Consider the following 25,143-nt stretch of genomic DNA (forward strand, 5'->3'; position numbering starts at 1 on the left):
AGTATACGTGATAATATGCATTTGTTGTTACAAAAGCACATGGAAAGATGCAACTTTACACAATGGTTGTGGTGTACCTGTCACAATATTTGTTTACACATAATTTGAAACCAACACAGTTGTCGTTTTAATTGCGCTGTGACTCTTATAGGATGCCAGAACAGGTGACAGAAGGGGAGCTGCTCATATGCAAGTGAGGAGTCCCCATCCTTCTCTACGAAATAAATAAATAAACAATGAATCGTCCAGTCTCCTGTGCGCCTCATCCCATCTCATGCATGGCTGCCAGTAATGGTCTACTGGGTGTCAGCTTTTATTGGCACGATACAAAGCAAGAGCTAAGGGCTGCTGCCTCCACTCCCCAAGCAGACTCGACCTCTGGATAAAAGCAAGCAAAATGCCTCAGTCGAGCACAGAAACATTGAAATGTTAGGCTGGAAAGAGGAAGTACAGTGGAGAGGGGAGGGACCGAGGGCAGAGTTCCATGGGGCTGCCGCGGCGCTTCGAACTTCTGCACATGGAGCGGGGGAGAGTTGGAAGAACTTCATATTGCAAACTCAAGGAATAGCAGGTAGAGTAACTTTCACGATGCTTGTTAACTTCGAACTCATTTAAAGCGTTTATTCGTGTTTCTAAATAGTAAGAAAGGGCCTTACTCGTAAAAAAAGAAAAAGAACTATGTAGCGGATTGGAAAACATTGTCCTGAAGTCTGGTGCAGGTGCGCGAGCGTCTGAAATCCTGTGATGTGAGTGTTTGTATAGTGGCGCATGTAACGGATTTGACCAAAAAGTCCAGGGAAATTGTCATGTTTAATGAATGTTATACAATTTTGATCAGCATTGTAGTTAATTTCAAACGCACTTAGGAAAATAATGGAATAATGGAAAATGTTCCTCTTTTCCCATACTCCTTTTTGGAGATTGCAGGAATTGCTCACAATTATCTTGACCATATAGAAGTATCAGGTTATATTTCTTGCCATTGACGATTAAAGTTTAAAATAATTATGGTTAATATAAAAACAAAAATACGTTTTTGTGGTTTGCAAGTTTTACATAGACTCCTTTCACTTTTCGTACCAGATCAACACCTGTTGCAACTGTGCGCATCCAGAATGAATATCTAATTATAACTATTTTGCTTCATGTCATTCAAGCTTCATGTCATTCAAGAGTTCTTATTTCAGAAGTCCACTTCATATTATTACAAATCAAACGAAGTAGGCCTGAGTTCAAATAAACGCAAAAACATTATATTAACACTCCTCAATGAGACTGCTGAAACTAATTAGCTATACTACGTTGCCTACAAGATAAAAAAACGTGGTGTTTCTCTGCTTTCTCAAAGTTACATGAAAAAGAGACACACACACACACTTCGAAATCCTGTTTCAAGGTGCCCAAGACGTTCGCAACCATTGGTTGGTCTGAGCCGAACATGACTTGTGTGTTGAGATAGTATTGGTGGGCAGGACTCAAGTAACTGTTAACATGTTGTGAAACTGACATTCAACAAAAACACCAAAGGAAGATTCATTTTGAGAGAAAAATTGGGGAAACAAGTCCACAAAACTTCTCACACTTCTGTGCACTGGGACATAATAATTCTACAAACTTTAACTCGTAGGTTATTATATTCCTATAACGTAGAACTATATAAATAAACAATGCAAAATCCAACTCAAGTCTAATTCATTTGGTTAAACATAAGAAGGTATATCATTTGCGCATTGTCCAGTTTGTACTCACAAAGCATCAAAAGCCACGTTGATATTGTTTTAACTTGATTTAATGTGTTGATAACAATATTTCAATTCTGTTAACATAGCCTCCCGCTGGGCAAAAACTGACTGACGTTTTCATTTGGATTGACCTCGTCAGTCTGTCATGGAAAGAGCAGGTGTTCTCTAAGGTACTCACTTTTTTTAGGGCAGCTAAACACTTGCATTTCAATTTGATGGTAGTAGCCTACATACTTTTTAAAAGTGGATTTTAAAAATGAATCCAAAATTAAAAACACAACAACTAGTCAAATGTACTTGCCCTCATATGAAATCAACTCAGTATATTGAAATTACTATTAGTAAATCAAGCAATGACTTGCACCCCACCCCATAGCACAATTACGACATTTTATGTATCTGCTTCTTCGGATTGAGGATGGTTGAAATGCTGCAAACACATGCTTATGGACACATCCACTTCCTTGTTACGAGCAGACTGAGGAAGGGGAAAGCGAAAGAAAGGCAGTTATTAAAATGATCGTCACTGAATACGAGGGTAATGAAGTGTGTCAGATGCAATTGAAGACCCTATAAGGAAACTCATTTCGCCCCTGTAATGTAGCCATTCCAACCCTTTACAATAGGTGCCCAAACATCTGCTCAGTAAGATTATCATCTTTCAATTCATGGCGACACATTTCCTTAATTTCCAATGAGAATTTGCTGTATAAATATTAAAAGATGACTGTTTTGACTGTTTATTATATTACGTGGTATAGTGTAGTAGGGCATGGTTCCCCAAATTGTGGGTTTGGAACCACAGGTGGGTCGCTGGTAAGGCATGAGCGAGTTATGGCACAAATGTTGTTTTATTTAACACCGCAATGGATGAGGTGGGACTCAGTACACAAAATGTCATATCCATTTTTTTTAAATCTCCTTATCAAAATATATTAATCAAACTGATAACATTGTATTTTAGGAAAAAATTGCCACAAAAGCCACTGTTCTTAATGAGTGATTGTTTTTTGTATGCCATATGTCAAAATGAATTTTCTGGAGAAACACATGAGTATTTTCAAGTACAGTCTTGAATCACACTTCTCACAGAAGCAGCATATGCTAATAATAGTTTGGGAACAAAAACATTTCAAGTAAGAATACCTGATATGATACGTTTCTTGTTTTAATTTTCACCAACAACAAAAACGTCTGAAAAACTTAGCCTGATGTTCTATATCACCACCTAGATTGTATTGATTTTCATATATGACTGTTTGATTCATTGGTATTAGCCCCCATGTAATTTGCATATGATTTTTGTTGATATTCCAACATTTAAGGATGAATATGAGTTGCTAGATTATAGTTTATGTTATAAAACCCTGTCTGTCCGTTTTTACTTCCTCCCATTATCCAAAGTGTGCTGGTGTAGTCCACTTTGGCTGTTTAACGGTTAGGCTGTTTCAGTCTCCACCCTGCTCCCCCCCCCCCCCCCCCCCCCCCCCCCCCACACACACACACACACACACACACACACACCCACACACAATCCCTTGAGTTAGGACTGAGGGTGTTGTGAACCCACAGCCCTCTTCCTGTCTCTCCTCCCCTTAGTAAGCGCACTCAAACCCACTGCCATGACTCTTCCTGACCTTTATGAGGCACTTTCATAAAGCAGCTGTTGCCGTTAGTGCCTTGTTTTGTCATACTGGACTTTAGAAGGTGGTGTCATTCTGGAATATTGTCTGAATGAAACCATCCACAAAATATACAACATATTGAGAATTATCAACAAGGGGGAAAAAAACATTAGAGCAAGAAATTCAACTAATTGTATTTTTTCACAAACGCCTGTGGATCAAAATGAAACGTTACGGTGAACCTTAGACAGGGGATAAAAGTATGATAAGAAAAATGCTCCCCGTCCCCCAAAACATTACTTGAATCTAGCATCAGGTACTAAAAGTAAGAACGGTGTCACTTTGGGTGAATATACAACTTCCTGAATGTTCTCATGCACCTTGCTCTCCACATGCCTACACAACTCGCTTGTGGTTTAACATGGGAATGCATTTCTCACTTCTGTCAAAGTCCCCCACCAACACCATCAGTATTTCCCTTCGCACCATCTGCCCAGAAAAAAAGGGCACATGAGAATACCACCCCCTCTCGACCTCCAGATGCTAAAGAATGATGACGCAGGCATGGCCTCCTAGTCTTATATCGACACACATCAGCACGCAACACCAACTGCGCTTTCTGCGCCACATCTCCTGCACTAATGACCTCTGCCCTTCCCACCCCCTCGGCAACCTCCCCACCACCTCCCCCACGTGAGTCCTGGGTGTCTGTGGGTTGTGGAACTCAGCCTCGACTCGCCTGTCCGCTGAACATTGTGCGTTGCAACAGTGGCGGGGGCTGCTTGGTGGCTTCCCACTATTTGTTCCAAATGTGTGGAGCCATCTGTCAGTAAAACAGGAAGGCCTAGGTTCCCCTTCTCCCTTGGGCTTGCTTCGCTATTTTAGGGAGCTTCACTTCTCCCTGTGTGGCTGGCTGGGCCGGGCAAGCGGCTCCACCAAGGGCCTTCTTGAAGTGGCGGAGCCGAGGCTGAGGCTGTTGTGCCCATCTGCTGCAGGCTTGAGGGGGATGCATTATTAATGGGGCCACGCGCACTGGTGACTCCTCAGATATGCAGCAGGCTCTGGCCAGGGGATGTGCTCTTCTTCATTAAACTGCCCCCTCTTGTGCGAGAGAAACTTACTTCGGGGCCCCTCGGCCTTCCTCTATCGATCTCCCTGTCCCTGGTTCTCTCTCTCCACTTTCGCTCTCTGGCACACTCCCTGTCAGTCTTAGTTCCCTCCCCTCTCTATCTCTGTATCTTCCCCCTCTCTATCTTTCTCTGTCTCGCTCTCTCTTTCCGGGTCCCGCTCTGCATCTCTCTCGGACTGTCTGTCTCCCTCTTCCTCTCTCTCTCTTTCTTATCTTTCTCCCTCTCCTCTCTCTTTGTTTCTGATTGTGGCTCCTCTCGCACATGTCTGTGCTCGAGGTAGTGGCGCGCTCAGCGATGCATGCTCAGTAAATTAGAGCGAACACGAGCGCCGATAAGCTTGGCACGGGCAAACAGACGCATCCTCAGTGACCTAGGGCCAGTTAATTTTCTGCTTAATTTTGCGGCAGTCAGTTTGCATTTGTGGATGATTACGTGGCAGGAAATTAACAATAAATAACAAATGTGGTCTGAAAGCCCCTTCCCAGCACCCCCATCGCCATAGCCCATCATGCGGGGCCAAGCCACTCTCCCAGCCCGCCCTCTCTGTCAGACATGTAATGAAAATGTCTGTAATTCTTTGTAATGTAATGTGGGGGACAGTGGTGTGTCTTTCGGTGTGACAAGAGTGATCTTGCCGGGGTGACGGAGTTGTACAGAGAGAGGTCACCCCTTTAGTCAGCTGTGGCTTTTTATAATGTTGTGTTTTTTTCAGCCCTGCGGAGCCGTTGATTGCATTTAAACACATCTACATCGCTGTGTCTCTCTATCCCATTAGAGTACCTGCACCGAATGGAGATGGAGGAGGCACAGGAGATGTCTCAGATGCCAGGTAAGAGCTTCTGTTTTCAGAACTGGCACTGTAGGAGCATGTCTGGTAGAACAGAGAAGCACAGCGTGAGTTGCACAGAGCCCAAGCTGAGTGGCACAGTCATACCACATGTAATAGATTATAGATAATTATGGTTCTATATTATGAGCAATAATGAACCATGTTCTGGTGGCTAATGGGTTTGCTGGTGTTTCCCCATGTAGGCAGGGACAGCCCCCCTCCCAATGATGTGTCTGAGGAGAACGACGAGGCCATGCCCATCCCAGAGGACCTGTCTGCTAGCTCCAATCTGCAACACAACAACAGGGGTGACAAAGAAGGCTTGGGTGAGTGACAGATCACATGAGTTTCACCGTGCTTCCCTAATGCACCACTCCTACATCAGTAGGCCTATGAACCAGTTAAGTTGCTGCACCTAGACCAGTATATCCATCAAACCTTTACCTGTATACCCCAAAACCTGGACGTTTCCAGAGCACCTTCAGAAATATCTAAACCCTCAAAAGTAGTAGCACTGTTGTTGCTAATAATAATAATGAAAATAATGATCTTTTTAAAAATGATGTGGAAATACATGACGAAATACATGAATAATTAACAATACATGTGTTTGTTACACCCGCCTACACTTAAAATACATTTCAGCACTTTTTGTACATAGTCCTCTCATTTTAGGGCACCAAAGGTATTGGGACAAATTCACTTATATGTGTATTAAAGTAGTCAAAAGTTTAGTATTTGGTCCCATATTCCTATAACACAATGACTACATCAAGGTTTGACTCTATAAATTTGTTGGATGCATTTGCTGTTTTGTTCAGATAATTATGTGCCCAATAGAAATTAATGGTAAATAATGTAGTGTCATTTTGGAATAACCTTTATTGTAAATAAGCATAAATATGTTTCCAAACACTTCTACATTCATGTGGACGCTACCATGATTACGGATACTCCTGAATGAATCGTGAATAATGAAAAGTAAGAAAATTACAGAGGCGTAAATATTATACTCCCCCCCCCCCAAACCTCTCACCAATACAATAACAGGGGAGGTTAGCATTTTTTTTTGGGGGGGGGGGGGGGGGGGGTTAGATATTTATGCATCTGTAACCTTCTCACTCTTTCCATGACAGACAGACCAGGTGAATCCTCGTAAAACCTATGATTCCTTATGTCACTTGTTAAATCCACCTTAAATCAGTGTAGATGAAGGGGATGAGACAGGTTAAAAAAATATTTTTAAGCCTTGAGACAATTGAGACATGGATTGTGTATGTGTGCAATTCAGAGGGGAAATGGGCAAGACAAAAAATGTAAGTCCCTTTGAATAGGGTACGGTAGTAGGTGCCAGGCGCACCGGTTTGAGTGTGTCAAGAACTGCAACACTGCTGTTTTTTTTTGCGCTCAACAGTTTCACTTGTGTATCAAAAATGGTCCACTACACAAAGGATATCCAGCCAACATGACACAACTGTGGGAAGCATTGGCGTCAACATGGGCCAGCATTCCTGTGGAATTGTCTTGAGACCTTGTAGAGCCCATGCCCCAACAAATTGAAGCTGTTCTGAGTGCAAAAGGGGGTGCAACTCAGTATTAGGAATGAGTTCCTAATGTTTTGTACACTCAGCATAAGTGAATATGTCCCAATACTTTAGGTCTCTTCAAATGGGGGACTATGTACAAAATGTGCTGTAATTTCTAAACAGTCCACCTAATATGGATTAAAATACGCCCCCCAAAAAGCTGACATACTCTACAAAAAATCAGCACTTTAACCTCGTAGTTATTGTATAATTTCAGAGTACAGAGCCAAAACAACAACAACATTGTCACTGTCCTAACACTTTTGGAGCTCACTGCACATATCATAAAAACAAATGTCTTAGTAACATAACTATTTTGTTAGTAACATAACATTTCGTAACGGCATCCCAACAAGCGGTTGCCACATGTAACAACAATCCCTTAGATCCACTCATTACTTGCAATCTGGCACTTTCACCAAACACAGTTCTTTTGAACATGCAATCTAAAAGTTATTGATGCATTTAGGTCATTGGCAGGAAAGGTTGCACATTTCTCTGATCCGTCTCATGATGTGCAAAACCTTAAGGAATGGCTAATGTGCCCTTGATATGAGGATGTTACTAAATTAAGCCAGGGAATATCATGGACATAATATTAGCATTAGTTGATGTACACGTTTATTTCAACTCGGGACATGACTGCGATATCAGGGGACACCAGGCAGCATTTACCACACGGAGTTTTGGAATTTTAATTGTTGCTTCATGGGAACATTTGTGAAAAGCACCCCTACCTGCATGCAAGGTGAACCATATCATATTCTATGCCTAAAAGTACAGTAGCTCATGCAACCAATAGCTAGGGTGTCTTTGTGGGATGTGTCGGTGATCCATTGTGATAACTACAATACACCGTAAGTGTTGCTATAAAGTGTGGCGTAAAATTAGAATGTCGCTCCTTCTGTATTAGCTCCAGATAGCGGTGTGGTGTCGTGTACCGTTGCACTTTGAGGCGGCGTATGTCAAATAACATGTCACAGCAGAGGAAACTGAAATAGGATGTGCAAGAGTTTCCTAAGAAGAACTTGCCATCAGTCAGTTTCAACACTCCAGGAGATAAAGACTTCAGGAGCAGAGTCGAGTTCAGAGATCAGCACCGCACATCCCAGCGCATCGCACCACCGCACTGCTAACGCACCTGCAAACACACACACACACACACACGCTTTCACTTCAACTGTCAAGCTGTTAACTCAGCAGCACACATAAGGAACTCCAGCCCTTGCCAGCGTGCCATAGTTTACGACAAGGATGCCCATTGTCATGCACCGGGGAGTTATTGTAACTGCCCTACCTATCATGAAGTACACACGTGTCTTTATCAAGATTCACCTTAGTTGACGTGAACACGTCGGTCAGTATTTGTTGTGGAGCAATCATCATAAGACATGATGAGACTTTCACGTCCAGCAGCTGCAATTCCAATTTTTATTCATGATCCACCAACTGATTACATTTCTGAAAGCATTACATGGACTAGCCCCTACTACTTCCTGATATTTTGGTCATAAATGCGCCTTTTTTTGGGGGGGGGGGGGGGGGCTCTGTGCAAGTGTGCAGTTGAGCTAGAGATAGAAGAGTAGGCCATGGGGAACACAGGCATATGCTGCTGTGGTTTGCCCTAGTCAGCCATGGCTTTCTCCATATGACTGTCTTTGTGGCTGAGCCTATGATTAGTCATTTCACTTGCCAGATTTTACATATTAGGAAAAACAGCTCAAATGACTCAAATCTTCACTGATGCACAATGGGGACTATGACTTAGAGATCACAGTCAGACAGTTTAGAATTTTTACGAGCGCTTCCTAAGTCAATTGAATGATATTTGTTGATCAATTTGGGAATGTCGTTACAGACATTATTCCATAGTACTTTCAACATGTTTTTGTAAATTCACTGAGAGGTCATGAGAGGTCATCAGTGATAAAAGTTACTGTATTGTGTTCTTTGTTGAGTTTGTTTTTTAAGGACGGGTTGAATGATTCCTCATCTCTATATCTGGTCTTATAGTATTTTGAAGAGGTCCTGAATCAGGAGAGAGGTCGGCCTAAACATAGACAATAGGGTGTGCGTCTGTTGGTATGTGTTGGTCTTTGAGTGTGAGCGAGTGTAAGTGTTTGTGTATATGTGTTGCTCTGCACTCCCTGAAGATCTAATCACCAGTGTGAGAGGAAGTGACTGTTATATCTATGCAGTGCATCGCTGGCTCGCTGATCAACCCCAAATGCATCAGGGAGTTATTATTATCTGTCAGGATCATGTGGTACAAAGGCTATGGGCCTGAAGTGCAAATCGCACACAGGATCGTGTAACTGAGACAGGGAGGCTGAAAGTATAACGGAAGCTCAAGGCCTCAAAGCCTGGTTGCTTTTTGCAGTTTTCCATTTACTTTCCAAAGCTAGCATAGGTTCGTCCTACAAAGCGTCTCCAGGTTCATCCTTCATTGCCTCACCATACAAGTCAACAAGCACAACAAGTATTCCCCTTGTGTGGGGAGTACAAGACATATCATCTCACAAGTATGCTTTACAAGTTGCCTTATTGAATTCCATTGTTAATAAAACATATATTTGGTCATTACAGTCACACAGACAGTAAAATGACATGTCACAGTAGGTCTTTCTGGTGACACAATTTCTTTTTCGCTATGAATCATTAGAGTTATTAAGTCATTCACGACAAACGTGTTTATTTCATCCCCGAGTGCTAAGCTTTTGAGTTCTCGGAAATTCAAGGCTAGTAGAAAAGTCCACTTTGTTTTTGGTGCTCCTAATCAACACTGACACACTCAAAGGAGTCATGTTCAGTGTGGCATTAACATGGTTTTACACACATGTGGTTGTTTCCACAGTCAGGCAAGCACACACTGGCCTATTTTCATCAGGCAGTGAGAAAAAAAGCCCCGTTACAGGAACCTCCAACAGGCTATTTTTACTTCCACACTAGATATCTAAGCCAACACCAATGACTTGTTATCAGTTACCTGTGTTTCCTGTGTATTCTTTTCTTATACTGAACAAAAATGTATTTTACTGAGTTACAGTTCAGTTCAGGGGGGGGGGGGGGGGGGGGGGGGGGGCTGGGAGGGCATAGGCCCACCCACTTGGAAGCCAGGGCCACCCACTGGGGAGCCAGGCCCAGCCAATCAGAATTAGTTTTTCTCCACAAAAGAGTTTTATGACAGACACATAAACCTCAGCAACCTCCCTCCACCCCCACTCAGACCTCCACCCCCACTCAGACAATCTCGTAGGTGAAGAAGCCGGATGTGGAGGTTCTGGGCTGGCGTGGTTACACATGGTCTGTGGTTGTGAGGCCGATTGGACGTACTGCCAAATTCTCTAAAACGACATTGGAGGCCGTTTGAATGTTAATTTCTACCGTTAATTCTCTGGCAACAGCTCTGGTGGACATTCCTGCAGTCAGCATGCCAATTACATGATCCCTCAAAACTTGAGACATCTGTGGCATTGTGTTGTGTGACAAAACGTGGACAATAAAAACGTTTTGTCACACAACACAACCAACACAAGGCGCACCTATGTAATGATCATGCGGTTTAATCAGCTTATTGCCACACCTGTCAGGTGGATGGACTATCTTGGCAAAGGAGAAATAGGGATCTAAACTAATTTGTGCACGACAATTGAGAGAAATACGCTTTATGTGCTTATGGAAAATGTCTGGGATTTTTTTTTCAGCTCATGAAACATGGGACCAACACTTTGAATTTATATTTTTGTTCAGTATAGCTTGTGAATTTAGAAATGTGGCGTCTCTTTTGTACCAATGTATCAAATCAATGAAGCTGGAGCTGTTACTAAGTAAACTCAGCAACAAAAAGAAATGTCCCTTTTCAGGACCCTGTCTTTCAAAGATCATTTGTAAAAATCCAAATAAGTTCACAGATCTTCAATGTAAAGGGTTTAAACACCGTTTCCCATGCTTGTTCAATGAACCGTAAACAATTAATGAACATGCACCTGTGGATTGGTCGTTAAGACACTAACAGCTTACAAACGGTAGGCAATTAAGGTCACAGTTATGAAAACTTAGGACACTAAAGAGGCCTTTCTACTGACTCTGAAAAACACCAAAAGAAAGATGCCCAGGGATCTTTCTCATCCACGTGAACGTGCCTTAGGCATGCTGCAAGGAGGCGTGAGGACTAGGACTAGATGTGGCTAGGACAATAAATTGCAATGTCTGTACTGTGAGACGCCTAAGACAGCGCAACAGGGAAACAGGACGGACAGCTGATCGTCCTCGCAGTGGAAGACCATGTGTAACAACACCTGCACAGGATCGGTACATCCGAACATCCGAACCTGCGGGACAGGTACAGGATGGCAACAACAACTGCCCGAGTTACACCCGGACGCACACCCGGATGCGCAATCCCTCCATCAGTGCTCAGACTGTCCGCAATAGGCTGAGAGAGGCTGGACTGAGGGCTTGTAGGCCTGTTCTAAGGTAGGTCCTCACCAGACATGACCGGCAACAAAATCGCCTATGGGTGCATACCCACCGTCGCTGGACCAGACGGGACAGGCAAAAAGTTCTCTTCACTGACGAATCGCGGTTTTGTCTCACCAGGGGTGATGGTCGGATTCGCGTATATTGTCGAAGGAATGAGCGTTACACCGAGGCCTGTACTCTGGAGCGGGATCGATTTGGAGGTAGAGGGTCCGTCATGGTCTGGGGCGGTGTGTCACAACATCATCGGACTGAGCTTGTTGTCATTTCAGGCAATCTCAACGCTGTGTGTTACAGGGAAGACATCCTCCTCCCTCATGTGGTACCCTTCCTACAGGCTCATCCTGACATGATCCTGCAGCATGACAATGCCACCACCCATACTGCTCCTTCTGTGCATGATTTCCTGCAAGACAGGTATGTCAGTGTTCTGCCATTGCCCGCGAAGAGCCCGGATCTCAATCCCGTTGAGCAAGTCTGGGACCTGTTGGATCGGAGGGTGAGGGCTAGGGCCATTCTCCCCAGAAATGTCTGGGAACTTGCAGGTGCCTTGGTGGAAGAGTGTGGTAACATCTCACAGCAAGAACTGGCAAATCTGGTGCAGTCCATGAGGAGGAGATGGACTGCAGTACTTAATGCAGCTGGTGGCCACACCAGGTACTGATTGTTACTTTTGATTTTGACCACCCCTTTGTTCAGGGACACATTATTCCATTTCTGTTAGTCACATGTCTGTGGAACTTGTTCAGTTTATGTCTCAGTTGTTGAATCTTATGTTCATGCAAATATTTACACGTTAAGTTTGCTGAAAATAAACGCAGTTGACAGTAATAGTACAGTATAGTAATAATATTTTTTGCTGATTTTATATGATAGCCTACAGTGTTGAAAAGTATGTTTATTTCTTTAACTTCCAAGTAAAGTGAATAAGACCAGGGTTTTGTCATTGAAAGTCTCTGGAAAGATACCTGAGCTTCAGTGTTCTACACTAACCCTCATGTTGTCGCTCAGGCCCCTCTCTTACTCACTATCACATAGCTGAGACAGATAGCACTGAACCTAGCAAGGCAGAGGGAACTACTACTGCTGTGCTGTAGCTTCTCAGCGATATACAGTATGGGGAAATTGCGACAAAATTCGGGATGGGAAGAAGGGGGGCTCCCGAGTGACGCAGCGGCCTAAGTCACTACATTTCAGTGCTAGAGGTGTCACTACAGACACCCTGGTTCAAATCCAGGCTGTTTCACAACCGGCAGTGATTGGGAGTCCCATATGATGGCATACAATTGGCCCAACGTCGTCTAAGTTTGGACGGTGTAGGACATCATTGTACTGACATGCCTGGTAAAAAAATGGAAGGGTTTTTACTTTATATCATGTTTGTCACACAGTCCCACACCTTGATTTACTTGTTTTGGGAAGCAAGTGTTAAATCACACAGAGAAGGGCAAACAATGAGAGCAATAAAACAGCTACCATTAATCTCTAAATCTGCCTCTCAATGTCAACGTCAGACATTTAAGTCAAATTAACAATAATTATAAACGTGGTAGTTTGGGTTCTCAATGCTGATTGGCTGAAACAACATTTCAGCTGTGTGTATATCAGACAATATGACACGGGTATGATGCAAAAATACTTGTTCAGTGTTTTATTTACATTGGTCTAGAAGAAAAAGAAACGCACACCTATTAAGACGAGGTGCTGGCTAGCGGAGTAGAAAACTTGAAAATAAAATAATAAAATAAAAGTTAATTACCAACGTTTCGACATAAACCCTGATGAAGACAGCTTGGCTGTCGAAGCGTTGGTAATTAAATTTTTGCATCTGAGCTCCTAGAGTGTGCGGCTCTCTTTTATTTTATTTTCAAGTTATTTACATTGGTAACCAGTTTATAATAGCAATAAGGCACCTCAAAGTTTGTGGTATATGGTCAATATACCACGGCTAAGGGCTGTATCCAGGACACACTTACTCATTCAAGGGTTTTTCTTTATTTTACTATTTTCTACATTGAATAATAGTGAAGACATCAAAACTATGAAATAACACATATGGAATCATGTAGTAACCAAAAAAGTGTTAAACAAACCCAAATATATTTTATTTTTGAGATTCTTTAAAATAGCCATACATTGCCTTGATGGCAGCTTTGCACACTCTTGCATTATCTTTACCAGCTTCATGAGGAATGCTTTTCCAACAGTCTTGAAGTAGTTCCCACATATGCTGAGCACTTGTTGGTTGCTTTTCCTACACTCTGCAGTCCAATTCATCCCAAACCATCTCAATTGGGTTGAGGTCGGGGGATCACCTGATGCAGCACCATCACTCTCCTTCTTGGTCAAGTAGCCCTTACACAGCCTGGAGGTGTTGTTTTGGTCATTGTCCTGTTGAAAAACAAATGATAGTCTCACTAAGAGCAAACCAGACGTGATGGCGTATTGCTGCATAATGCTGTGATAGCCATGCTGGTTAAATGTGCCTTGAATTCAAAATAAATCACCAGCAAAGCATCCCCACACCTCTTCCTCCATGCTTCACGGTGGGAACCACACATGCGGAGATCATCCGTCCACCTACTCCGCGTCTCACAAAGACACGGCGATTGGAACCAAAAGTCTCAAATTCTCAAATCATTCAAATCAGACCAAAGGACAGATTTCCACCAGTCTAATGTCCATTGCTTGTGTTTCTTGGCCCAAGGAAGTCTCTTCTTCTTATTGGTGTCCTTTAGTAGTGGTTTCTTTGCAGAAATTTCACCATGAAGGCCTGATTCACGTAGTCTCTAGACCTTTGTGAAGCATTTATTTGGGCTGCAATCTGAGGTGCAGTTAATTAACTCTAATGAACTTATCCTCTGCAGCAGAGGTAACTCTCGGTCTTCCTTTCCTGTGGCGGTCCTCATGAGAGCCAGTTTCAACATAACGCTTGATGGTTTTTGCGACTGCACATAAATAATCTTTCAAAGTTCTTGGAATTTTCCAGATTGACTGACCTTCATGCCTTAAAGTAATGATGGACTATCGTTTCTCCTTGTTCATTTGAGCTGTTCTTGCCCTAACATGGACTTGGTCTTTTACCAAATAGGGCTATCTTCGTATAACACCCCTACTTTGTCACAACACAACTGATTGGCTCAAACGCATTAAAAAGGATAGAAATTCCACAAATGAACTTTTAACAAATGTTTTCCAGGTGACTACCTCATGAAGCTGGTTGAGAGAATGCCAAGAGTGTGCAAAGCTGTCATCAAGGCAAAGGGTGGCTACTTTGAAGAATCTAAAATATATTTTGATTTGTTTAACACTTTTTTGTTTACTACATGATTCCATACGTATGTGTTATTTCATAGTTTTGATGTATTCACTATTATTCCACAATGTAGAAAATAGGGGTGCGCTCTCTCTTTCTGTTCTATTTCGTGCCTTTCTGCTTTCATCTAGCTAGCTTCCTTTGTGTTCTATAGGCGTGTGGTTTGTGTTCTCTTCACCTCGCCTGCTCAGTGGAAAAACATGTAGGCTATGTGTCCAATTGCAAAGTGACATCAGGGCAACAGACAAAATGTTGTAAGGCGAGGGAGGAGCATTGTACTGCCCTGAACTTACAGTATTTCAGCAGTTAGCATAATATAACTAATTCTAACACGAATTGTTCTTTGGTCAATCCACTATCACCAATGTGATGTTGAATTTGATTATTTGAATAGCTAGCATAGTACTGTACACCAAATGCTGATTTCATCCAGCATCACCAAGATGGTGGTGTTGGGTTGATAATGAAGTTGTGTTTGAGAGCAACAGGAAGTCACTGTGTTCACACCAGTTGCCTTTCCGCTTTCACTGGATGAATCACGCACTATGGAAGCTTGTTCCCTCCAAGTGTCAGTGAAAACAAGCGTCCTGCAAAAAAAGACTCAAGTTTCAGTTACACCGTTTTACAATTCCTTGTCTGTGCTTCCCTTTCTGTCACTTCTCCATAATTCTTGGTATTTTGGTTAGGCAGGCCTCGTTTCTGACGCTTCCCCTTTTCCCCCCTATAGATTCCTATAATTCATTATTTCCACTTCTTCCTCTTTGGGTGTACAAACAAGGTAGACACATGAGGAAATCAGCCACCATGAAATGCAAATGAGGTTGAGGGGTTTGCAAGGTTTCAAGTGTTTATTCCCTCCAGTATTTAAAATCGGGCACAATCACATTTACTTATTTACTTTGATTACTTAAAAAAAAAAATCCAATCAATTTTCCACGTTGATTCAACATTTAATTTTTATTGTTGAAATGATGTGGAAACAACGTTGATTCAATCAGTTTTAGCCTATGTGTTCAGATATTGTGTTTTTAAGTTAGCGTTTTATGTGTATTTGTTTGTGTGTGTGTGTGTGTGTGTGTGTGTGTGTGTGTGTGTGTGTGTGTGTGTGTGTGTATGTGCATGCGTGTTTGTGTGTGCCTTTATCATAGTTTGTTGGTCTGGTTGACACCGCTGCCATCCTTAGTTTCACACGGCTTCCTGTGTCTCTGTTTCCTGTTTATCTTGCTGTCATTTTCACAGAAGAGTGATGATGAGAGATGCAGTATATAGTTTCACCATCTTCTTTAGCAAAAGTTTAAAAGAAATCTATATTATTCATCTGTTATGTTTGATCTGGAACATTGATCACAAGAACCCACTGCATGAGTTCAGCAAATTTGTTTCAAAGTTTTGTCCTAGTGTACTCAGCCAATAAAGTTGAATTGAGGATTGCTGCACAGAAAGTGCTGATATAAATGCTCTCACGCCGCAATTAACTATTCCTATCAGTAAGTTAATTGGAGGTGAGGCATGCTCTCACAGGTGTTCATAGACCTCATAGACTAAAACAACCAGTCAAGTAGAGGGAGACATAGACACATGCCCTTAAACTAAAAAGTCACATATTGTCCCATAGAAAGTCAAAGATTTACATCTAGTCAAATAGTAATATAGTAATGTACTCATATTTCTACACAGTTAGTTAGGCTATAGTCCCCCAGAAACATGTTCCTATTCTAAACAGTGGCCCACTGCCCTCTTTTCCAGCCTGTAACATTAAAGTTGAGGCTCGCTGTGACGAGGAGAATGGGCTCGCCATTGACATGATGATGAATGGCGAGGAGGAGGAGGAGTGTGCGGAAGACTTGCGCGTGCTCGATGCCTCGGGGGCCAAAGTGAACGGCTCCCATGCAGGCGGCCCCGACAGCAAGGGCCCCTACTCCTCGGCTGGGGGTATCCGCCTGCCCAACGGGAAGCTCAAGTGTGATATCTGTGGGATAGTTTGCATTGGCCCCAATGTGCTGATGGTGCACAAGCGAAGCCACACTGGTAAGCCATCCGCGATACTCATCGCCCTTACTTTGCACCCACGCTCACTGGTAGCCTTACAGAGAGATTATGTGTATGTGGGGTAGAGAAGATGAGATGGATTCTGTCAGTGTCTTTATCTTCACTTGAGACACCGAGAGCAGTAGACAGAGCACTGCGAGGGTTAGTCTGTGTTCTTAGGTCTTATTCCAAAGTTGCCTACAGAGCATGAGTTATAGGCTTCAACACAAGTAATTGGGGTTTCACACTATTTTAGAGTCCGCCATTTACGTGGTATTTACTTGGAAATCTAAAGTGGCAATTACGTGCTTATCACCTAATAAGTATGTTTTTGAATATTTGACCACTAAGCACCACTTAGTAGGCTACCATGCTACAGTGCTAGGCATCCACCGATGGTGTTAAATTCAACGAGATAAGCACCAGGAGCTGCTAACTGTTACCATGTCACTTCTCCGTAATTGAGGTGCAATGAAGCAGTTGAATACTTGTTTTTGTAAAAGTTATTACTTAAACAATTGGAGCTATTTGATGTTGGCAGAGCTTAACATGAGTAGATAATGTGTTATTAAACATTGTTGAGTTTTTTTTATGTGGATAATATATAGCTTTCATTGGTTTGGATTAGTTTCAGAGGCATATTTTCCCATAGTTACTGTGCTATAGTCATTATATTGGTCTATAACGCTGTAAAGGGATGTTTTAGACTGAAATATCGAAATTTGGTCAAGTATGTCATCTGTCATTTGTAGTATCTACACTATATTCTGTATTGGTGACTGAGGAAGCCACTATACAATTATAATTCTCGGAGTGTTCTTTTAAATGATCACGTGAGAGAAGTGGCTCGTGATCAATTTGTTGTGTGATAAGATTGAAAAAGTATGATGAATATAATCCCTAAACATGCCCTTATATCACAGTTGAAAAACAGGATATCTGCAGCAATTAAATGGAATCTCCACAAAATGGCAATTATCCGAGTATTACAAGTTTTTCAAAATTCAGAATTGATATTCTATTGTAATGAACCCAAACCAGTGACGGGGAACATTTTTCAAAAAGGCACTTAACTGTCAAGCTTTAGAAACTAATGAAACCCAAAATGGAAGAAAGGAACACTAGACTAATGTAAATGCAAAATAACATATAATAAAATATATAATGAAGTGCCTCCTATTTAAATAGAAAATATTCTGTGGTGGGTCTGCTCCTGAAATGCATTTTTAATGAGTTTCCTTTTTTCTATATTTTTGCTGCTTCACTGGTAACTCTTATTTTATGGGGCCTTTTGAGAAAAAAAAGCCATATTAAAACCTTCTCACAGAATGCCACAACACTCAGAGAGGCTAGATATTGGTTTATTCCAGAACCACTGATCAGGAAGACTGGCTCTCAACACAAAGTGTTTCCTTCACTTTATTCAAATGAGCTTGAATTTGCATTGTGATGGGCTGCTCTTATTTTAGAGACGAAGAAGAAGAGAGAAAAAAAAGAAGAGATTTTCTGATCAAATTGACCCAGGCACTGGTGCATTACGGAACTGGCAGCCTGAGTCTGAAAGGCTCTTGTTCGATCAGAGCGCCATTCGGCTCCGAGGTTCAGGGCCAGGGAGTGCATGGAGAAATGGAGTGTCACTCCGCTCTCAAACCCTCATAGGCTGGTTGATTGGCCTGTGCTCAGAGTTCCTCCATCATTCACCGTGTTCTAGTGCTTGGGAGTCTTGCGGTACAGTGACCCCCACATTCACATCCACAGTGGTGCTATTGGTTGGAGATGCTTTAGTTCTTGCATCTAGATCGCAAAATTCAAACAATGGCTCTATACCTGGGCCCATTATTCTCTGAAGAGAGGCTGTTCTCGTTGAGCCGAGCCGACATTGGTGCGGCTCAAAGCAAAATGACAAACTCGGAATGGTTGCTAAACTGATACAAATGACAAAAATGGGTCCATCTCATACTGTAAGATGACAAAAGAGAAAGCACGTTCATACATTCCCCACACACTGTCAACACTTTGCATTAACCCTCGGTTATATAAAGCATAGAATTTCATTCATACAGGCCTACTCTTACAAACAAAATACTAATCTGCTGTAATGTACATCATTGTCATTTTGTGTCCGAGCTCATAAAACAACATTTTGCTGAAAAGATTCCTATTTTCTACATGATAATATTTGCATAACTCACAAAAACACCTATACTGCAGTTATGTATTTGTGAGATTACAAAAGTGTGCTTGTCAGTGAAAAATATGCCAACACTCATTTGCAACGAGCCAATTACATTTAAAGTGTTGATACATGCTGTAGATGAGTGGCAGCTGCTCCTGTGTGCTGGCCCTAACAACCTGCTGTGTGGTGTTTCTTGTCCTCAGGAGAGCGTCCATTCCAGTGCACCCAGTGTGGCGCTTCTTTCACCCAGAAAGGCAACCTGCTACGTCACATCAAGCTCCACTCAGGAGAGAAGCCCTTCAAGTGTCACCTGTGCAACTATGCCTGTCGCCGGAGAGACGCCCTCAGCGGTCACCTGCGTACCCACTCTGGTGAGTTAGGAGGGTAGGATTAGTGGTCAGTGTGTTGTGGACATTAGGGCACGCAACATTTTAAAAAGGTTTTGAAACAGAAACAAAAAATGGACCATGTAATCCATGTAGTCCCTCCCTGTTTCAGTCCAATTTCTCCCGTTTAGGGCCTAAATCAACTTTCCAGGTGGTGGTACTTACCCAGTGGAATTGTGAGGGAACACCTGCCCTGTACTCTGTGGTCTTAGTGTGGAGTGGGAACCATCCCACTGGGCGCACACTGGTTGAATCAACATTGTTTCCAATGTGATTTCAATGAAATTAAGTTCAATCAACGAGGACTTAGACGTTGAATTGGCGTCTTTGCCCAGTGGGATATCAGTCATCTGCAAAGATATGATTATAAAGCCATGACATTTATCATGTCAATGAAACATGGGACTGGGTCTTTTGGAGAATGAAACAGAATGCCATTATTATAAGTCAAAATACAACATATGCACATGTACACCACTCACAATATGGACAGTACAATGGACATCTCACATGCTTGAAAAATGGCTCTCAATTAAAATGCTGTCAATACTCGCTGTCACTTCTTGCAGTTGGAAAACCCCACAAGTGTGCTTACTGTGGGCGGAGCTACAAGCAGCGTAGCTCTCTGGAGGAACACAAGGAGCGGTGTCACAACTACCTCCAGTGCATGGGGCTCCAGAACAGCATCTATACAGGTTAGTGTGTGTCAGTCTCTCACCTTCACCCACACTGTTGACCTACTTTGAACTTGACTACTCGTCACCACTCAGGACTCACTCTGGTGGCAACATTAATGCACCAACAATGTTGAAATTGCAACAATACTTCCAACAGGTCAGGCTCGATTTGAATGACATTTACCTGCAGAATAAATGTTTCTCTTCCGATGCAAGGCTTCCATAATATATTGGAGTGTTTTTTTTGCTGTTACTGATGACTCATATCCAGTTATTCTAAAAGGGGGAAACACTTTATTCAGTAAGGAAATGTGGTAAAAAAATATATAAAAAAGCGGCAGCTTATTTTCTTGGATGGTCTTCAAGTTCTCATTCTGTGAGTCCATGAACCATAAATAAGAGCATGACAAAAAAAAAATGCTGTGCTCTTCTCAGTTCATGTTTTGTTAAAGAATGTGTTGACAGTTCTGCTTAAAATCTTATAAGACTTTTGTGAATGTGGAACATGGTTTAAAGTTAAATAAATACAGTAAGATAATGTAGCTTTTTACAGTAAGATAATGTAGCTTTTTACAGTAAGATAATGTAGCTTTTTACAGTAAGATAATGTAGCTTTTTATAGTAAGATAATGTAGCTTTTATAGTAAGATAATGTAGCTTTTATAGTAAGATAATGTAGCTTTTTTTATAGTCAGATAATGTAGCTTTTTATAGTAAGATAATGTAGCTTTTTATAGTAAGATAATGTAGCTCACGTAAAAAATGACCTCTTTATACAAAGGAGAGATCCATTGTGGGCGGATGTACATGTAGCCTACTGAACTGACAACATTAGGAAGTGGGGCAAGAGTGCAGAGGTTAAGAAGAGGAAATGATGAGAAAGGCTGATCACTCTGCTTTGCTTAGTGAGTAAGGCCAATGTATACCAACTGCAGCACATCTGTCAATAAAGGCCTCCTCATCATTGTTCCATGTATCTACAGTCAGGGAGGGATGCTTTAGCAAATTGTAACAAGATCCTGTTATACAGTAATTATACTTTTTATCAGGTCAGATTTCACTACTTTGATTCTGAAACCTACTTTTCTGTCTTGCTTTCCAGTAGTAAAGGAAGAAAGCAACCAGAATGAGCAGAGGGAAGACTTAAGCCAGATGGGATCTAAGAGAGCCTTGGTGCTAGACAGACTAGCTAATAATGTAGCCAAACGTAAGAGCACTATGCCACAGAAGTTTGTAGGTAAGGGATAAAGTCTTCTACCTTCGCATACCAACAAACATGTAAAGCACAGGACTTAGGTTCCAATTGTCAGAATTGTGTATTTCAGTTTGATGCATTCGGATTTGCTACCTTTGCGCTGCAGAATAAGCAATAAAAAAAAAAAAAACAGCACATATTCAGCATGATCACCCTTGTGCCTGGAATCTGCATATCATTATAACAATGTTTGAGCTTTATTTAAGTTGTGCAAAGATAATATTTTCATTGATTTCAACTTGATCCTTACCCTTGGTGTATTATACATGTATCTGAAGATTACTCTTTCTTAAACTAACAATACAAATATATTTACAAAACATGTCAGAAATAACAACTAAAACTAAGTAATCAGTCATGAGAAAAATGCAAAGAATGGAATATTCTAAATAAGGAGAATCACTTTTCAATGTCAAAAGTGGCCAATAAATTGACCACTAGAACCACAATTAAACATAAGTCCTTGTAATGTTTGATATCAGGAAACTGAGTTTTTTAAAATTTGAATTGTAGTCTAACATTGGTATTCATCTGTTTTCTCTTTCTAACCCTCAGGTGAGAAACGCTTCTCCAACATCTCCTTCGAGGGTGGCCCGGGGGAACTGATGCAGCCTCATGTCATCGACCAGGCCATCAACAGTGCCATCAACTACCTGGGTGCCGAGTCACTCCGACCGCTCATCCAGACATCCCCAACCTCCTCTGACATGGGGGTCATGGGCTCCATGTACCCCCTCCACAAGCCCCCTGCAGAGGGCCACGGCCTGTCAGCCAAGGACAGCGCAGCCGAAAATCTTCTGTTGCTCGCAAAGTCCAAGTCAGCCTCCAGCGAGAAGGACGGCTCCCCCAGCCACAGTGGCCAGGATTCCACCGACACGGAGAGCAACAATGAAGAGAAGGCAGGTGTCGGGGCCTCAGGCCTCATCTACCTGACAAACCACATCACGTCCGGGGTACGTAATGGCGTGCTGCCCCTGGTGAAGGAGGAGCAGCAGCGGCAGTACGAGGCCATGCGGGCCAGTATCGAGATTGCCTCGGAGGGGTTCAAGGTGCTGAGTGGAGAGGGGGAGCAGGTGAGGGCATATCGCTGTGAACACTGCCGCATCCTCTTCCTAGACCATGTGATGTACACCATCCACATGGGCTGCCATGGCTTCCGAGACCCCTTCGAGTGCAACCTCTGTGGCCATCGCAGTCAGGACCGTTACGAGTTTTCGTCACACATGACCCGAGGGGAGCATCGCTACTGAGTTGCCAACTGAACACACACTTACTCATGAACATACATACACATGTACTAAACACACACACACGATTTTTATACATTGTCAAGAAATTGCATGTTGAAGAACAAATCTAATTAATGTGTATTTCACATGTTCAGGAGGAAAAAAAAACTATTCCTTGATCTGCTTTTTTAGAAAACAAAAAGGTGTTCAAATAACTGAACAAACAACTTAAAAAAATCATTGTGCCTCAGCAGTAAGTATCATGTGTCACATACTGTATAGTTTTAAGTCATTCATCTACCCTTTGATGTCTGTGTACATTAAATACATGTCTGTTTTTCTGATAGCCTACCTAGACAGGAATATCTGTATATTTTATTCTAAAGAATACAAGGTATTGCTTGACATTTAAGTTATAACTTTACAGTGTTATTCGTCACTGTAATAACCTTTTTGAATTCCACCCAAGGAAATTTAGCTCCTTATTTTACTTAAATGTTTTTTTTATATGGACTTTTTATATATTATTTATGCCGTGTTTTTTTTTTGTAATTTATTACAGTTGGTGTTAGGGTTTCCCGTTTGATTTATTTAGTTCAAACATTCCCTACCATTAATCAAATGTGATACATTAATTTGAGTTGAATAAATGACCGAACTAGAGTGTTTTTACTGAAAGATGTTTGTTTGATATAATGTACGGATGGGATTCGATTTTGTCCCAGCTTTTTACCTCGGTGGCAAAGAAAATGTGACTCTCAATTTGGACTAAACTTTTAAAGTCTTTTCACCCATATATCATGCTTGCAAAATATCAATAAAGGATATTTTACATACACAAAAATAACACTGATTTGTTATTCTTTCATAGTAAGCTTCACCAGGATTACATTATATACCTGTTCAAATATTTTCAAGGATATTTCAAAGAAGGTTGCACTGTATTTTCCTACTGGAGGAAATGGACAACTTTTCACACTATTCCATTTCTACCCCTGGATGTTTGAATGACAATCCATTGTAGTTATTCAAAGCAATTCATAAATCATTAGGGTGCAACATCTGGCACATGAATACATTTGACTTTTAATGTAAATTATCTAACAATATCCCATGGAATAGATAACGGTGTTTGCTCTGTACATTTCAGCCATTGAGAATATACCCTAGGCAAAAAGATACAAGTATAGTACATGACCCGAAACATGAGTCAGCAACCTTCTCAATTCTTTCATTACCAAACCATGCTGCCATGGTAACCAAATGGCTAAATAAATTGATAGAAATACAGAAATGTAATTGCACGTTCTCAAACTTTCCTAAATCGTTAAGTTAACAATATGCCAGTCATTCAAAATGTAGCTGCTAATGGTCAAGGAAAAACTGAGGGAATGATTGACATGTATATTCCTGGTAAATATTTATATTTCTTTTTTAAGTAAAAACATTGTTGCCAATTTAATTCATGATGAATAAATGAATACTTAGTGTATTTAAAGTGCACATTAGATACTTTACATGGTTTTAACCCCAATATGGGTTTGCTACAGTGTCCTTACTATCATATTCAGGCAACTAAAGCATTTTGTATATGTACCCAACCTATCTGCTATTTTCAGAAAGGAATATTAGGGTAGTTTAGAGATTGAAATGTAAAAGTATTAATGATATAATGAAACCACATCATCACCAAGCAGTGGTACACCATGGCTTAAATGACAGAGAAGTTGATTAAGCAATTCACTATAGTTTAAAAGATCTAGCAATAGGGCAGTAGGGCTCAAATAATTCAGGTAAAGAACCACAGGGCAGGACACTGAACACCGGACAGCAGAGGTCCAGACCAGGTGTGTAATTATTAGTCCAAACCGTTAGAAATTCAGGACGGTCCCTCCCTGTTCCGCTTTGTTTGCTTACGTTTGGATCCGTCTGGTCCCGAGTGAATACACCCCAGATAACTTGAGAGAAAAGTGTGCTTACACACAAAGAACCAGACTGCCAGGACAAAGAAAACCAGGGAGCAAAGATCCACTGTCGCACACAGAGAACAGTGGGTGAACGCTAACACACAGAAGACCAGAGAGGATTGCCAGGCCACAGAGAAGATGTGGGTGAATGCTTCATGTCGCACACAGAGATAACCTAGAAGAGTGAAATGCCAGGAAAACACAGATAACAAGAGAGTGGACAACTAGCTTGAGGATGAGGCATTGAGGATGAGGCAGTGGAACATGAGGCTGGGGCCAGGGCTCAGAGGACCAGGCCTAGCTGCCTGGAGAGAGAGGCGAGGGACGGCAGAGGAGTTCATCAGGGCTGTGCAGCGACAGGGGCATCCGTCCAGATGGCTGCAATGTGATCTGGCCAACAAACGCTCCCCCTGCCAGAATCCCAAATCTCACCTCCACTTTCGGACAGTTTGCTAAAATAGGACTACTCAACCACTTAAGAATCAGAGTTAACCATTCCATTAGGGAGGATCCTATTTGACAGATTATGTTCAGAGTAAAAGATTGGGCCTGTAACTGAAAGGTCACCACCAATAATGGCTGATCCCTGGCCGTTACCCTACTCTCCGAGGGTGTCTCGAGGGGAGTTGGATATGCAAAAAAAATCACATGTCCATTTCACACCACACACTTGTACATGTGTAAAACAATATAAGCACCTCCTATTTGACCTTTGACA

At 41.8% G+C, this 25,143-nt stretch overlaps 1 protein-coding gene across 1 annotated transcript; it reads left to right on the forward strand.

Annotated features, from left to right (window-relative positions):
- The first annotated feature begins 505 nt into the window (after positions 1-505).
- ikzf1 (IKAROS family zinc finger 1 (Ikaros)) lies at positions 506-23,302 on the forward strand. The gene is given in 8 exon segments (NM_001124712.1): positions 506-571; positions 5,273-5,326; positions 5,530-5,652; positions 16,454-16,735; positions 19,115-19,282; positions 19,867-19,992; positions 21,077-21,211; positions 21,785-23,302. Coding segments are annotated over 7 exon segments (1,569 nt in total). The 5' UTR covers positions 506-571; positions 5,273-5,286; the 3' UTR covers positions 22,480-23,302.
- Positions 23,303-25,143: the final 1,841 nt, after the last annotated feature.

This window comes from Oncorhynchus mykiss, chromosome 23 (assembly GCF_013265735.2).
Source record: "Oncorhynchus mykiss isolate Arlee chromosome 23, USDA_OmykA_1.1, whole genome shotgun sequence".
Classification (NCBI taxonomy): domain Eukaryota; kingdom Metazoa; phylum Chordata; class Actinopteri; order Salmoniformes; family Salmonidae; genus Oncorhynchus; species Oncorhynchus mykiss.